The 16,661-nt window shown below is 36.2% G+C and overlaps 1 protein-coding gene across 1 annotated transcript in view; it reads left to right on the top strand.

The window, feature by feature from the left end:
- Window positions 1–16,661, top strand: part of snx25 (sorting nexin 25) — a 454,529-nt gene that overhangs the window by 111,583 nt on the left and 326,285 nt on the right. Inside the window, exon 2 of the mRNA XM_051928435.1 lies at window positions 4,662–4,746. Within this exon, the coding sequence (XP_051784395.1) occupies window positions 4,662–4,746 (85 nt within the window). The remainder of the gene's footprint in view (window positions 1–4,661; window positions 4,747–16,661) is intronic.

Below are 16,661 nucleotides of genomic sequence, written 5' to 3'. Positions count from 1 at the left end.
TGTAGATATATATATATATATATATATATGTATATATATATATATATATATATATGTATATATATATATGTATATATATATATATGTATATATATATATATATATAATATAAATATTATTAAAAATATTATTAAAAATAGAAGTGGCCCTAGCACTGACCCCTGTGGAACGCCAATTCTGAAGAGGTTCCTCGCACCATCACCCTCAGTTTCCTGTGTCTGAGCCAATTCTTCACCCATCTAAAAACATCACCCTGAACTCCCACTTCTTTTAATTTGATGCCCAACCTCTCATGTGGCACCTTATTAAATGCTTTCTGAAAGTCAAAATAAATAATATCATAAAAAATAAAATTTGAAAAAAATTTTGTACACAATGATTTCTTGACGTATTTTTTATTTGCTATTTTTTATATGTTCTATACCAGTATAATACTGTCCTAGTAGAACTTCAGAGGGTGTAGCAACACAGTCTGTTCCAACTCTGCTTTAAGACAGACAGAGGGTTTTTAAGTAATCAACAGAAGTTGGAACACCTGTGCAAATTGTTTGCTTCAACTGGCAAGGTTTAATTTACTTTAATTGCTGCAAAACATCTGCAGATTGTAACCTATTAGTTCTATGAAGGAGGCTCATGTGTAATATGCTGAAATTTACCTTTTTCAGTTTTTGCTAACCTAAACTTTAAATTTAAACCTCTGGCAGTTTACTGCCTTTTTCACCATATTAGGTCTTTTATTACATTTCAGTTGAACTTTCAAAAAAAAAACTTTTGGTGTTCTAAAATTTTTGACTGTTATGTAATGTGTGTGTGTATATACACTGCACACACATACAGTATGCATAAAACTTATATGTAAAGCTTTTTCTTTTGTAAGATACTTATTTTAAATCTTTGTCTATAGAGTTATTTATTATAGAATGTCATTTACCTAGTCTGTGCCGAGTAGTTTTGTATTTATGTCTCTGCCACTTTTTTTAGTCATTTTTCTTTATTTTTATGTTGTGTTTAGCATTATTTATGTTTTCCAATATTTCCCCTTTGTTTCAGTTAACAATAAAATCATGTAAATATAAATCACAATGTATTTTATAGAGTAGCTACTCATTTCTATGTCAGTTATGCCACTGTGAAATGCATAAACATTATTATGTGCCATATTGTGATACATAGGATAATGTTTTTAAGCATACTTGGATGACTGTGGTATGCACCTGTAACATTATAAAAAAGGATGTAGGCCTCAAAAAAAAAAAAAAAAAAAAAAACACGACAGCTGATTGAACCCAAACATCTACAGTATTAGCTCTGTATTTGTGTCTGCTCTGTCTTGTTTTTTTTGTAGAGCATGAATATTATTTAATGTTTTTGTTGTTTATTTTAAACAATATATGCAATGAAAAATGTTTAAATGTTAAATCTAATATATAGTATGTGAGTATGAACGGGAAAACAGAAAAGTAGAAGTAAGTTAAAATTCAAAGATTTAAAGAATAATAATTTAATAATATAACAATTTAGAATCATTATCTCAGCAACATAATCAGTAGTGGTCAATAAATAAGGTATCAATTGCTGAATTAAAATCATCAAACAATTTCTCCTCACCATCACTATTAGAAGTTTATTCAGTTAGCATTAGTGTTGATTGGCAAAATTCACCAAAGCATTTTTTTGCAGCGAATATGCTGTGTTCGCCAGAGAACTCACTCGCAAATATTTTCCAGAAAATTTGCCATGCAGACTATTTAAGGCTGATTTATATTTCTGCATTGAGCCTATGCCGTAGCTACACCATCACCCACATAACCTGCGGTGTATCTATGGCATGGCCTTAGCACACCTCCTTAAAAATATAAATATGCGTTGTGTCAACGTGATCCCTATGCAGACCCCCATGACTCTGATTGACCAATTTGGTAGCTATGTATTTCCTGAAACATGAGTCTGTTTGTCTTCCAGTGTGGAAGTTGGTGAATGTATGAAAAAGTGGAAAAATCTTAGGGACAATTACATCTGCCTTTAGAAGAAAATGTGTTACAAGAGGAGCGGTGATCCTTGATGACAAAAACTGCATACATTTTAATGGATCATTTGATTTTCTTGCATGCTACAAACACTGCCATCTAGCATTCAGGCATTTGCCTATTTAATGGTGCAGAAATACAAACTATTTTCAATGGTGTGGCGTTTGTGCATAGCTATGCCATTGGTTTTGTGCAGATGTATAAATCAGCCTCTAGGCGAGCATGTCATTCTGGCAGCACCTGGATCCCAGTCAAGCAATTGAACGAGCCAGTCCCATGCTGCTGCTTTGTGGCTTGACCAATGTGTGCCCTAAGAGTGGAACTCTGTGAGCGCAACAATCTACAGGTGCTGGTCATAAAATTAGAATATCATGACAAAGTTGATTTATTTCAGTAATTCCATTCAAAAAGTGAAACTTATATATTAGATTCATTCATTACACACAGACTACAGACTGATGTATTTCAAATGTTTATTTCTTTTAATGTTGATGATTATAACTGACAACTAATGAAAGTCCCAAATTCAGTATCTCGGAAAATTAGAATATTGTGAAAAGGTCATTGCTAAAGAGGCTGGCTGTTCACAGAGCTCTGTGTCCAAGCACATTAATAGAGAGGCGAGGGGAAGGACAAGATGTGGTAGAAAAAAGTGTACAAGCAATAGGGATAACCGCACCCTGGAAAGGATTGTGAAACAAAACCTATTCAAAAATGTGGGGGAGATTCACAAAGAGTGGACTGCAGCTGGAGTCAGTGCTTCAAGAACCACCACACACAGACACATGAAAGACATGGGTTTCAGCTGTCGCATTCCTTGTGTCAAGCCACTCTTGAACAAGAGACAGCGTCAGAAGCGTCTCGCCTGGGCTAAAGACAAAAAGGACTGGACTGCTGCTTTCTGATGAAAGTAAATTTTGCATTTCCTTTGGAAATCAAGGTCCCAGAGTCTGGAGGAAGAGAGGAGAGGCACAGAATCCACGTTGCGTGAGGTCCAGTGTAAAGTTTTCACAGTCAGTGATGGTTTGGGGTGCCATGTCATCTGCTGGTGTTGGTCCATTGTGTTTTCTGAGGTCCAAGGTCAACGCAGCCGTCTACCAGGAAGTTTTAGAGCACTTCATGCTTCCTGCTGCTGACGAACTTTATGGAGATGCAGATTTCATTTTCCAACAGGACCTGGCATCTGCACACAGTGCCAAAGCTACCAGTACCTGGTTTAAGGACCATGGTATCCCTGTTCTTGATTGGCCAGAAAACTCGCCTGACCTTAACCCCATAGAAAATCTATGGGGTATTGTGAAGAGGAAGATGCAATACGCCAGACCCAACAATTCAGAAGAGCTGAAGGCCACTATCAGAGCAACATAGGCTTTCATAACACCTGAGCAGTGATCGACTCCATGCCATGCCGCATTGCTGCAGTAATCCAGGCCAAAGGAGCCCCAACTAAATATTGAGTGCTGTATATGCTCATACTTTTCATGTTCATACCTTTCAGTTGGCCAACATTTCTAAAAATCCTTTTTTTGCATTGGTCTTAATTGATATTCTGCATCTTTTGTTGTTCGAGGCTCAGTGGTACAGTTGTTAGCACTGTTATCTCACAGCTCAGATCATATATTCAGCCACCATAATTGGTTCAGCATGGTTGACAGATTTTTTCCTACCCTTCAGGGACAATTGAAACACCATTGCACCATTATAATCAACTAAAACTAGTTTAGTTGTTCCTTCCCCATTGACTTCAATGCATTTTGCTAAGGTCGGCAAAGTTCGCAAACATTTCCATGATTTCATGCAACTCACAGTCAACGTGAACTCTGCGTGGTTCACTCATCACTAGTTTGCATCCACCTGTTTCAGGAGGGAGCAAGACATGTTTATTGTCCTGTACCAATGACCATCTTTAGGGAGTTCATACCTCTCATACTTCACAAACTCTGCCTTCTTTTTGCATATTATGTAATATTCACAAATACAAGAGTTACAGGACCATATCTGTGCCCACACCACCAAAAAATGAGAGTAGCTTTAAAGAAAATCTAAGGGCAGTGTCTCTACACAAAAGCATTCAGGTGAGCTATTGGTATTGCACTCCTGATTATTAAGACATTTTTATATTATTTATAGCATTTTCTATGAAAAGGGCATAATGTTCAGGAATGCTCATCAGTTTCAAATACTGGTACATCTAAAGATCAACAACTCATAGTACCAGGGCTGATGGCAAAATGTAAGCAGAACAGAATTCAAGGTAGACAACAGGCAATGGAACATAGTCTTAAAGTTGCTTTCTTTCTGGTTCATACAAACCTATATAGAGATTTATGTGCATTGGGAGAAGAAATTTAAAATAAAATACAAATAGTTCAATTGTTGTATTTCACAGCCCTGAGGTTTCAGTTTGGCTACTTTAAGTTAATTTGCAAAAATAATCGTATTCTTTACAGAATGCTAGTGGGCAAAATGAATGATGCAATTTTTGTGAAGTAGGTACTTATATTTAAAATGCATGGAAGTGAAATATTTTTGAAAGGAGAAGAAGAGCCTATGCTAGTTTAAAGTTTTATATTATTTATAAAGTACCTTCAATTTATTAACTTTTGACTCATTTTAAATTATTTTGGATTTCAGGGACATTTTACCAACCCACCATCTGAGTCTCTGCAATCAAGAAGGGTCGTAATCTCGCACAACATGGATAAGGCAATCAAAGAAGGTACTGCTACAACTGAAATGCTTATTTGGGTTTTCCTTAATATATATATAAATATAATATATATATATATATATATATATATATATATATATATATATATATATATATATATATATATATATATATATATGCTAGTCATTTAGCCTGTTACAATAACGGGCGCTAGAACAGTAGTGCATAAACATTAGTAGGGACAGTCTATATTAAATGGCAAGGGACTTTGACCTCATTCTTTTTGTTGGTCGTATTTTTCTTTCTTTCAGCCTTTCTTTTGTTGATGTTTACTTGCTGAGCTGACCGTTCTTCGTGGGCTGCCGCCATGTATTGTGTGTCTTTAATTTTCTGTGACAGTAATACTGTCTTGTACGTCCGCTGGCTTGTACGTCTGTAATATACCTTTAATTTTCTCTGGCGGTAATACAGGCGTGCGCGTCGGTAACATGCCTTTAATCTCCTCTGACAGTAATACTGGCTTGTATGTGGCTGTAATATGTGTCACTGTATTGTGTGCCTTTAATTTCCTCTCGCAGTAATACTGGTTTGTATTTCCGTAAAACGCCTTTAACTTTCTCTGACAGTAATATCGCGCATCGCACCGTGCCCCGCGCATGCGCACTTCACCAGAAGACACACACACACAGACACCTGGACTCACAAAGGGATTTTATTAAAGAGGATATACTAGGGGGCTTTGCCCCCTGCTCGCTTCGCTCGCCAACCCTCGTGTTTTGTTTTCCAGATACACACTTTTAAGATTTTTTTTTCTTTGAATTGCTGCTATTTCATTAGTTTCACTTTTATTTCAGAACTTCTGTAAAAACAATATTTGTAATCTTGGTAGTCCCAATATGCTGAATCTTTTTAATGAGGTCAGGATAGGTTTCTCTGTTTGTAATTTCAGCACAGACAAAAAGATCTATATCATCAGCAGTTAATAATTTTTTTTTACAAAGTAAAAAAGTAAGTAGAGTTCTGCATTGGACTCCTGTCTGTGAAGTCCTGCTATTTTTCTCTCACAGTTTCAAAAGTACATGAGGTTACCAAGGTGATACCTCAGCTTTTGTCTAGGTTTTTGTACAAGGGCTAGACAGAACGCTTTTTGACTCCTGGGGCTTTTTAAATAAGAGAACAGATAAATATATATACATGAACAAAGTAACCAATAAGTGCATGTGCGGTAAACTCCGTTTTTGAAATTCTCAAGATTCTTTATTAGTCACATGCGTAGTTACACAGGACAACACGCAGTGAAATGCATCCTGATCCGCTTATCAAAAACTGTGCAAAGTTAGAAGAATAGCAGTCAAATTAACAAGAAGTCATAGATTGAAAGATAACAGTATAGTAGAACATAATAAGTAAAATTATGTGAATAAAGTAGAATTAAGTGTTAAGGTGCAATAGTGTAGTAATTATTGTGCAAAACCAAAGTTAGACTGGTGCATAGTTAAATGAGGCAATTTGTTTGTTTGCGCCACTGCAATCTTTACTTTCTTTTTTTATATTTTCTAATTTTCGTACTTTCATATCCTTTAATTTTCTCCACATGTGTATAGCGCCGTTTTTTTTTTTTTTTTTTTTTGAGCCTTTCTAATTTCACTGCTTTCATAGTCTCTAACCTGCTCTGCATGTGTTTAGCGCCAAGGTTTGTAAACGTCATTATGAAGTTCTACTTTGTCATTTTACTCATTGTCTTTTAATTAGGAGCTGTACAGTACAATACATAGAACAGAATAAATCCTCAATACAGTATAAAAATAAAAATTCTAGAAGTACGGAGTAGAATTTCACATTAGACGATATCACATAATATGATTTGGATTTGTTTTAAGTCATGGAGACCTCATTCATCAAGCTGCCTCCCCCATTTTGCCATTCCACATCTGAAATAGCGCTAATCCGATGAAAGGACCCCTCATTCCCACGTCCCCATTCATCAGGGATGACTTTACCTTAGGCAGGCAATCTACAATTTAAAGAGATTGTTATTTTCTTGTGAATTGTTACATATGCATTATTTTCTCTTTTACTTTAAAAACTTTTGCAAAAACAATACTTGTTTCGTTATTTCCAGCCCCACGCAAGGATACATCTTTTTCTTCCCGGATGTATAATACTGCTCGTATTGTGAAGGGTGTTGCGGCTGAACGAACGCTAAGGATATGCCTTTGGATCATCTTTTTGCTGTTTGCTAGCTGCCTCTTCTGCCTGTCGCATGTCGTTGTTTTAAGAGCTCTGAGCACATGATGCTTGCCTGCCAAAAGCAATTCAACAACTGCTAGCATAGAGGTCTGTTGACTTGTTTTAAATGATGGCTCACTGCCTGGTCTCGCGTGACATTGTAAAAGCAATACCTGTCTTTTTCTTTCTGGCCACAGGCGTGGTTGAATTCTTTCTTGCAGGATGTATAACGCTGCTCGCGTTTGGTTGGGGTAGCTGCTGTCGTGGCTTTCTCCACATGTGTGTAGCGCCATTTTTTTTTTTGAGCCTTTCTAATTTCACTGGTTTCATAGTTTCTAACCTGCTCTGCATGTGTTTAGCGTCAACGTTTGTAAACGTCTTTATGAAGTTCCACTTTCTTTTACTTATTGTCTTTTAATTCTGAGCCGGATTGGACGTGCTTTTTTTCAATTCCACTTGTTCCGGGCTGATAATTACTTTCCTTATTTTCTGAATTTGCACCTTGATTATTCTTCTTTGCTCTTTTTTCTGTCCAACGCATTTGAGTCTCTTTTCTCCGCTCCCGATTGGACGTGCTTTTTTTTCCATTTCACTTGTTCCGGGCTGATCATCATGTTCCTTATTTTCTAAATTTGCACCTAGATTATTGTTTTTCTTTTTAGCATTTTTTTCTCTCCATCGCTTTTGGGTCTCTGTTCTCTGCGCTTTTCTTTCTTCTTTGTTTAATCGTCGACGTTTTATTTCTACCCTATTTATTTCATTTCTACCCTATTCATTTCTACCGTATTGACCTTATACACTTTATATGCACTGAGAGCCCTGGAGCTGTGTGTGCTGCGTGACTGCCTTTACACTACTGATTTGTTTTTTTGATATTGCTTGTAAGTAGGGTGTGTCTTACAAGACTCTCGTTCTATGTTCCCATGAGACACACTGTGGCAGGTCTCTTTTGTCTCGCGGGTCTTTAAATTATCTTTCGAGAAGATCACGTATCGTAGACTATCAGGACAGGGGATAGGATTTCTTTTTATAATAGATATATATATATATATATATATATATATATAAAATATATACAGTGCATCTGGAAAGTATTCCCAGCGCATCACTTTTTCCACATTTTGTTATGTTACAGCCTTATTCCAAAATGAATTAAATTCATTTTTTTCCTCAGAATTCTAACCACAACACCCCATAATGACAATGTGAAAAAGTTTACTTGAGGTTTTTGCAAATTTATTAAAAATAAAAAAACTGAGAAATCACATGCACATAAGTATTCACAGCCTTTGCTCAATACTTTGTCGATGTACCTTTGGCAGCAATTACAGCCTCAAGTCTTTTTGAATATGATGCCACAAGCTTGGCACACCTATCCTTGGCCAGTTTTGCCCATTCCTCTTTGCAGCACCTCTCAAGCTCCATCAGGTTGGATGGGAAGCGTTGGTGCACAGCCATTTTAAGATCTCTCCAGAGATGTTCAATCGGATTCAAGTCTGGGCTCTGGCTGGGCCACTCAAGGACATTCACAAAGTTGTCCTGAAGCCACTCCTTTGATATCTTGGCTGTGTGATAGATAGATAGATAGATAGATACTTTATTAATCCCAATGGGAAATTCACCTGCTTAGGGTCATTGTCCTGCTGAAAGATGAACCGTCACCCCAGTCTGAGGTCAAGAGTGCTCTGGAGCAGGTTTTCATCTAGGATGTGTCTGTACATTGCTGCAGTCATCTTTCCCTTTATCCTGACTAGTCTCCCAGTTCCTGCCGCTGAAAAACATCCCCACAGCATGATGCTGCCACCACCATTCTTCACTGTAGGGATGGTGCCAGGTTTCCTCCAAACGTGACTCCTGGCATTCACACCAAAGAGTTCAATCTTTGTTTCATTAGACCAGAGAATTTTCTTTCTCATGGTCTGAGAGTCCTTCAGGTGCCTTTTGGCAAACTCCAGGCGGGCGGCCATGTGCCTTTTACTAAGGAGTGGCTTCTGTCTGACCACTCTACCATACAGGCCTGATTGGTGGATTGCTGCAGAGATGGTTGTCCTTCTGGAAGGTTCTCCTCTCTCTACAGAGGACCTCTGGAGCTCTGACAGAGTGACCACTGGGTTCTTGGTCACCTCCCTGACTAAGGCCCTTCTCCCACAATCGCTCAGTTTAGATGGCTGGCCAGCTCTAGGAAGAGTCCTGGTGTTTTCGAACTTCCACTTACGGATGATGGAGGCCACTGTGCTCATTGGGACCTTCAAAGCAGCAGAAATTTTTCTGTAACTTTCCCCAGATTTGTGCCTCGAGACAATCCTGTCTCAGAGGTCTACAGACATTTCCTTTGACTTCATGCTTGGTTTGTGCTCTGACATGAACTGTCAACTGTGGGACCTTATATAGACAGGTGTGTGCCTTTCCAAATCATGTCCAATGAACTGAATTTACCACAGGTAGACTCCAATTAATCTGCAGAAACATCTCAAGGATGATCAGGGGAAACAGGACGCACCTGAGGCTTCATGGCAAAGGCTGTGAATACTTATGTACATGTGCTTTCTCAATTTTTTTATTTTTAATAAATTTGCAAAAATCTCAAGTAAACTTTTTTCACATTGTCATTATGGGGTGTTGTGTTTAGAATTCTGAGGAAAAAAATGAATAAGGCTGTAACATAACAAAATGTGGAAAAAGTGATGCGCTGTGAATACTTTCTGGATGCACTGTAGGTGTAGTGAAAAGTCTTAATTTAGATTGTGATAAAAGTAAAGGGTTAATTCTGTGATCTGTTGTAATATTGTAATTAGTGTGTATCCCCACACCTGGCTGAGAAATCTGTGTACATTCATGTGAAAAAGGAAGTACACCCTCTTTCAGTTGTACACTTTGACATATAGGACATAACTAAAAATTACCCACATCCTAAAATTAGATAAAGCTAACCTCAGATGACAAACAACTGAATTTTTTATTTTATTTTCCCTTATTCACTTAAAAAAAAAATTTAAAGCCAATATGTAGATTCTATGTGAGTGAAAAAACTAAGTACACCATCTTATCTAAGAGGGTACGAGTCTATCAAATTATACCAGAGAAATTTTTGATTTGAGATGTAGGCTTTGTCTTGTTCACCTGGAAGCCTTCATTAATTTCTCTTTTACCTATTCATTAATAGATTTGCTTTTGTGCTAAGGATCATTGTTTTGCAGCACAATCAGTTTTGACCAAGCTTTAGCTAAAATACACTGGTATAAAGAAGAATTTGTAATGGACTCGGAGACTGTAAACCAAACAGATCATGTGGCTGCAAAACAACCCTCAAATCATTTTTTGCATTTTTTTTACTCCACGTCATCAGAAAGCATTCAAAATTCAATTGGTTTTTGTTTGTCAGCATCTTCAAATTAGGTAATGGCTCAGAATTTTTTAATTTGACAGAATACCTTAGAATATTAATATCATAGCTAGTGCACCATATTTGTAAATACATTAAATAAAATTCTGTAAAGTTCTCATTAGCATTGGGAGGGTAGAAGTGTGCACCTCCCTGCTGTTCGAGGAAAAATATCTGAACAGGGACCAGGATATTTGCCTTCCAGATATCTACACAGCCACCCATGACAGTGATAAAACATTTTGCATCATTATGTTCCAATATGAATTAATTGTTAAGTATTTCTCTGATTTATAATGTTCTGTTTTTTGGAGTGATAATCTGTTAAACTCTTTTTCAAAGTTCCAGTTATTAACTAGTGATCCATAATAACCTGTCAACCTTGAAGATAGTACTAACGGCAAGCAGACTGAAAGCACTGATCCTGTAAATGGATCTGAATGGAATTAAGTAATGTCTTTTGTCAGGGGTTTGTTTTCCAATCAGAAATTAATGTAGGATAAATGGGTGTTCTATGATTAGCTAAATGAGAAAGATGTAGATAGGGGAGCATCATTTATTACAAATAAATAGGAATGGAGTTGGGAATGAATGGAATAGAAGTAAAAGTTTATGTATTTAGGAAAGTCCGATGGAGCACTCTGCTTTGAATAACTGCAGAGAAGATTATTTAGGAACAAGTGATAGAAGACTAAACTGAAGTTTTATGTGTTTTCATAATTTTCACCTCAGTGCTCTTTAGTGTATTATGAAGTTAATTAAGTTAATTCTCAAATTACTTGAAAAATGTACTGAAGAACTGCAAGATGACTGTTGTTAATGTTAAAAGCTCTTATTGTTTTCATTTTAATTTCCACAATGAATGGTAATACTTCAGTCCGGCAGTCCTATGGTTTACTGAGCAGGTGAGTTAGAAGTGGTGAGCTGGACTTTGTATCTTTTAGATTAAAGGCCATTTCCTTACCTTGTATGCCACTCTTACTGCTTCCATGCTGTATCATATTAAAAACATAAAAAAATCTAATGCAGAGAATGCTATGTATAGCTACTACGCATAATTTGAGCGGGTATTTAGTATCTGCTGTTTAAGATTATCATAATGTTTTAATTTGCGTACACTCAGGTCCTTAAGTATTTAGAGAGTGATACAGTTTTCATACTCTATACACAACCACAATGGATGTGAAACAAAGCAATCAAGATGTGATTGAAGTATAGACTTTCAGCTTTAAAATTCAAGGGGTTTAACAAAAATATTATTGTGAGCAGTTTAGAAAAGGCAGACATTTGTTTTACATGGTGTCCCCCTGTTTTCAGGTGCTCTAAAGTATTTGGACAAGCTAACATAATCATGAATATAATAATTTTCAATATTTGGTTGAAAATCCGTTACAGTCAAATACTGTCTGAAACCTGGAACCCATGGTAATCTCCAAGTCCTGGGTTTCTACCGTAGTGATACTTTGCCACTCCTTTACTGCAGCTGTCTTCATTTGCTGCTTATTTGAACTTTCTGCCATCAGTTTTGTCTTCAGCAAGTGAAATGCATGTCCAATTGGGTTGAGGTTAGTTGATTGACTTGACAATTGAAGAATATTGTACTACTTTGCATTGAAAAGTACTTGGTTTGCTTTTGCAGGATGTTTTGGCCCATTGTCCATGGGCACTGTGAAGCATTGTTCTTTAAGTTTTGCAGCATTTTGGCTGAATCTGAGCAGATAGTATAGCCATATACACTTCAGAATTCATCCACCTGCTTCTGGCAGTAGTCCTATTATCAATAAACACCAGTGACCGACTTCCATCGGCAGTCATGTATTGCCATGTAGTTACACTGCCTCTACCGTGTTTCACAGATGTAGTATTCATCAGATCAAGAGCCATTTTTTCTCTTCTCTGTACTCTTCTTTTTCCAGCATTCTGATATATGTTAATCTTACTTTCCTTTGTCCAAAGAAAATTGTTCCAGAACTGGACAGACTATTAAAAAAATGTTTTCTGGCAAAGTCTAATCTGTCCTTCCTATGCTTGTGGTAGACCCTCTGTCTTTATTTTTATGACATCTTCTCTTGATTGTAGACTTTGTCAATGATAGGCCTACCTCCCGGAGAGTGTTCTTGGTTTGGCTAAATGTTGTGAAGGGGTTCATCTTCATCAAGGCTAGTATTCTGCAGATGTCCAACACAGTTGTCTTCTGTGGTTTCCAGATCTTTTGGTGAGGCTGAGTTTACCAATGTGTTCCTCCTTTTTAAGAATGTACCATATGGTTGATTTGACCACTCCTCATATTTCTATTATCTCTCTAAACGGTTTGTTTTTGTTTTCTCAGCCTTAATATGGACCTCATATTAAGACTTAACAGTGATAGCCTCCAAATACAAATTCCAAATTGTTAAAAGAGTGGTCTAGATAATTTAAGTTCTTTAGACTCATCTGGATAATAAGTGTACTTACTACAATTTTAAATATTTTTAAATCTGGGTGTTTTCACTGAACAGACATGTAATTAAGCAAATATTAATGAGGTGTTTGCTACTTTTATTATCTAACATGTCACCCTTACTTTCCTGAGACTTTTTGTATTGATATTTTTTTGGAAACTTATACAGCATGTACTTTGTTTCTCTGCCTACATCTTCCCCACAAATTGTCTTTGATATGAATTATAGACTTTCAGTATAATGATACTGGTATGACAATATGCTAATAACAAACAATACTTTCTGGTCCGTTTTTTATAACACTGATTCACTGTCAATATGTCATTTTTAGTACAAAATGCGAAATGGTAAGAAAAACAACAGTTTAAAATCAAGTCTGCCTTTTTAATTTCAGACTGATAATCCATGGAGAATGATTCTAGACATACTTAATTTAAACCTTTGAACTCCAGTAATGGTAGAACATGGTGGTCTTAGGCACTGGGGTAGTATTATTGGTTACTGTTACTACTGTTTTATGTTTATGGTTGTTGTTTTTTCTTATTAAAGGCAAATACTAGTTTGATCACAAAAAAAAGAACATGGTGGTCTTGTGCATGTGGGGAAACATCAAATGTTCTTGTTTCTGTTTACAAAAAGTGGTGTAGGGCTTGGTGAATAAAATATAATGAATGTTTGAAGTGCTGAAATTTTCAATCCACTTTTTTGATCACTTCATAATGAAAAAGACCAAGCGTTTAATTTTTTTTTTCTTTTTTACTGGGAATGCAATTATGTCTTTGTTTATTCCTTTTTGAAAATCAAAAGGAGGAAGTGTGCTATTTTTTTACACATGATTTAAACTCTGAAAGCCGTCAGCACAGTGTGTATGTGTCATCACAATGGCACTATGTGCCAGGCCTTCATCAAGTTGTGTTTGCTGAACTTTAAGTTTGCACTATAGCACTATGGCACTATAGTGTATATAACATGCAGCACAGGACACTGCAATTGTAAATGAACAATACAACCTGAAAAGTGCTTAAATAAAAAAAATTGATTAAACAGAGACAGTGGAAATAATCATAAATAATCAAATAAAGCAATGGATAATGGTATCTTTCTGTATGTCAGTATTTACAAATTAATATTGGTTTTCTATAAACACCAGCAATAAGGTTGAATCCTGTCTTGTTCTGGTTTTACTCCCCCTGATGTTTTTCTGACATTTCCTGAAACTGTCTGTAAAATTGTTTGCTTACTTGTCCATATGTGACAACCATGCTGATGAAAACGCCATTAACAAGGCGTTTGTGATATCATGATTGCCAGTTGGTTTTAGCTTATATTATCATGCAGGCAACAAGATTGGAGCTGCAGTGAACAGGCAACCTAGGCAAAATTGATTCTTGTCTTGAGCCTTTGTTGTACTACACTGCATTTTAAACACTTGGTTATGATTTTTTCAGTTGGTTTACTTTTGTACAGTATTAATCTAATTTATTTTTCTTTGGTTATAATCTTGAATAAAAGTGCACTTGTTTTGTTACATGTGTACCTTTTTGAAAGTGTTTATCTGATATTTGGACTTCAGTCTTTACACATTATACATTTCATGTTATAATTTTGTCATTATCTGCGGTGGGTTGGCACCCTGCCCAGGATTGGTTCCTGCCTTGTGCCCTGTGTTGGCTGGGATTGGCTCCAGCAGACCCCCGTGACCCTGTGTTCGGATTCAGCGGGTTGGAAAATGGATGGATGTATGGATTTTGTCATTATAAAATTTTTTCATGTTATAGTACTATCTTAGGTATGTGTTCAACATTTCTTGGATTTCTCACATTTCCTGTCATCCTACAGTTACATAGATTATTATAGATACGGAACACACATGAAATGCATGTGTTCCAAATAACAATATATTATTTACCCTATACAACTCCATGCACCTCACACCCAGATAAACAAGACTTGAGCTTGGAGAACTTTTTGCCTGAGTTGAGCTGCGGCGTTGTGGGGGATGGGATAGCAGTCTTGCTTGCTGCTTGAGCTGATAGACACATTTACAAAACAAAAGACGCTAATGGAGAGGTGCAAAGGAATTTAAGGTGGCCCGGGATTCCGAGTTTTTTCGTAGGCTTCAGGGATTCTATTGGTAAATATGATACAGTACAATACCATATAGTATGATGCATGGTGGCATAGTGGTTGGTGCTAATGTCTTCAAACTTCCCAGGTTCTGAATTTAATTGTTTGTCTATTCAGTGTTTGAATATAATTTTAATGTTCTCTTCATTTTTGAGTGGTTTAACATCAATCCAAAAATGACAAAACCGAGTTGTTTTTTTTGGATTTAGCAAGGATTTTTACTGTAAGTTAGTAAAGTGTTGCATCATTGTGCATCTGCAAAGAAAAATGGTAAATTATTCTGATGTTGAAAAATAAAGAAAGTAAGAACTGGTGAAGGAGTAAAGGTGAGGGTTACTTTTGTCAGGTGTATTTGTTAATTAATTTATGTTAAGGATACAGCTGCCAGGGAAAAGGAAAAGAGGAAGGCCTAAGAGAAGGTTTATGGATGTGGTAAGAGAGGACATGCAGGTGATGGGTATAACAGAACAAGATGTAGAGGACAGAAAGATATGGAAGAAGATCTGCTGTTGCAACCCCTAAGAAGAAGAAGAAGATTTTTTTATTTTGGTTTTTCAGGTGTTCTGGTGAGTCTGACACAAAAGTAATGTTGTTTGCCCTGGTGTCCATCCCCCTTCTTGTTAATTGTCATTATTATGATAGAATTAAGAAAGCAGAAAAAATTGAAAAGGAACGTGACAAAAGAGAGTTAAGCATTTAAACCTATAGCCAAAATACAAAATTTTTAAATTTATCATAAAGATTATTCTTACGCTACTGTGCATTTCTTAAAGCAAAAATAATGGAAGAAAAAAAAGATGCACAATTAAATAATAAGGTTAATTACAGCTTAACCCCTTTATGGTGCCTAGATTATATACCCAAAAATTAACAGCTGAGGAGTTGTGAGCACAACGATACAAATTTTTAAAAGAGTCTCTATATTTGAATAAAAACCTTTGTTTCACACCAGTATCAACTAAATAAAATACAAAAATTAGGCATTTTAGCAGTTTCCCTCCAAAAAATTGTATTTTACAGTACATAACAAAGACAGTTTATGATGCACAACCAACCCTTAAATCAATTTTCTTTTGTGCCTCTGTCTGCCAGCTATCATTGAGCCAAGTTTAGATTTCATATCCCATAACACTGCAAAAGTATACTATTTGGCAACAGGTGTCCCCCCATTTGTAAATATTTTGTGTCCCATTTTGGGGACATTTAGTTTCTTGCACCTAAACAGTTCTTAAAACCAGTATTGTAGTTAGAGTTAATTTGTAACTATGTAAGTATCATTATGTGCTCATCTAAAGCTTTACTTTTAAAATTATTTTTCATGCCAGTCCTTGAAATAATTTTTGTTTACCACTAGACACAGAGTAACATTTCATTTAATACAATAAGTTGGGTTTTTTGTGCTGCAATTCACAGGTCCTCTCTTGCCTTCTGTTGCAGTTGCCCCACAGAGGTTTAATGTATTTTTCTTTCATTTCACATCTAGAATAAACTAAGTACATACAGTCATATGAAAAAGTTTGGGAACCCATCTCAGCCTGCATAATAATTTCCTCTACTTTCAACAAAAAAAGATAACAGTGGTATGTCTTTCATTTCCTAGGAACATCTGAGTACTGGGGTGTTTTCCGAACAAAGATTTTTAGTGAAGCAGCATTTAGTTGTATGAAATGAAATCAAATGTGAAAAACTGGCTGTGTAAAAATTTGGGCACCCCTGTAATTTTTCTGATTTGAATGCATATAACTGCTCAATACTGATTACTAGCAACACCAGATTGGTTGGAT

Source organism: Erpetoichthys calabaricus, chromosome 5, assembly GCF_900747795.2.
Source record: "Erpetoichthys calabaricus chromosome 5, fErpCal1.3, whole genome shotgun sequence".
In the NCBI taxonomy this organism is placed as follows: domain Eukaryota; kingdom Metazoa; phylum Chordata; class Cladistia; order Polypteriformes; family Polypteridae; genus Erpetoichthys; species Erpetoichthys calabaricus.
Note: the sequence above shows the minus strand (reverse complement) of the source record. Positions and strands in the feature narration are given on the sequence as shown.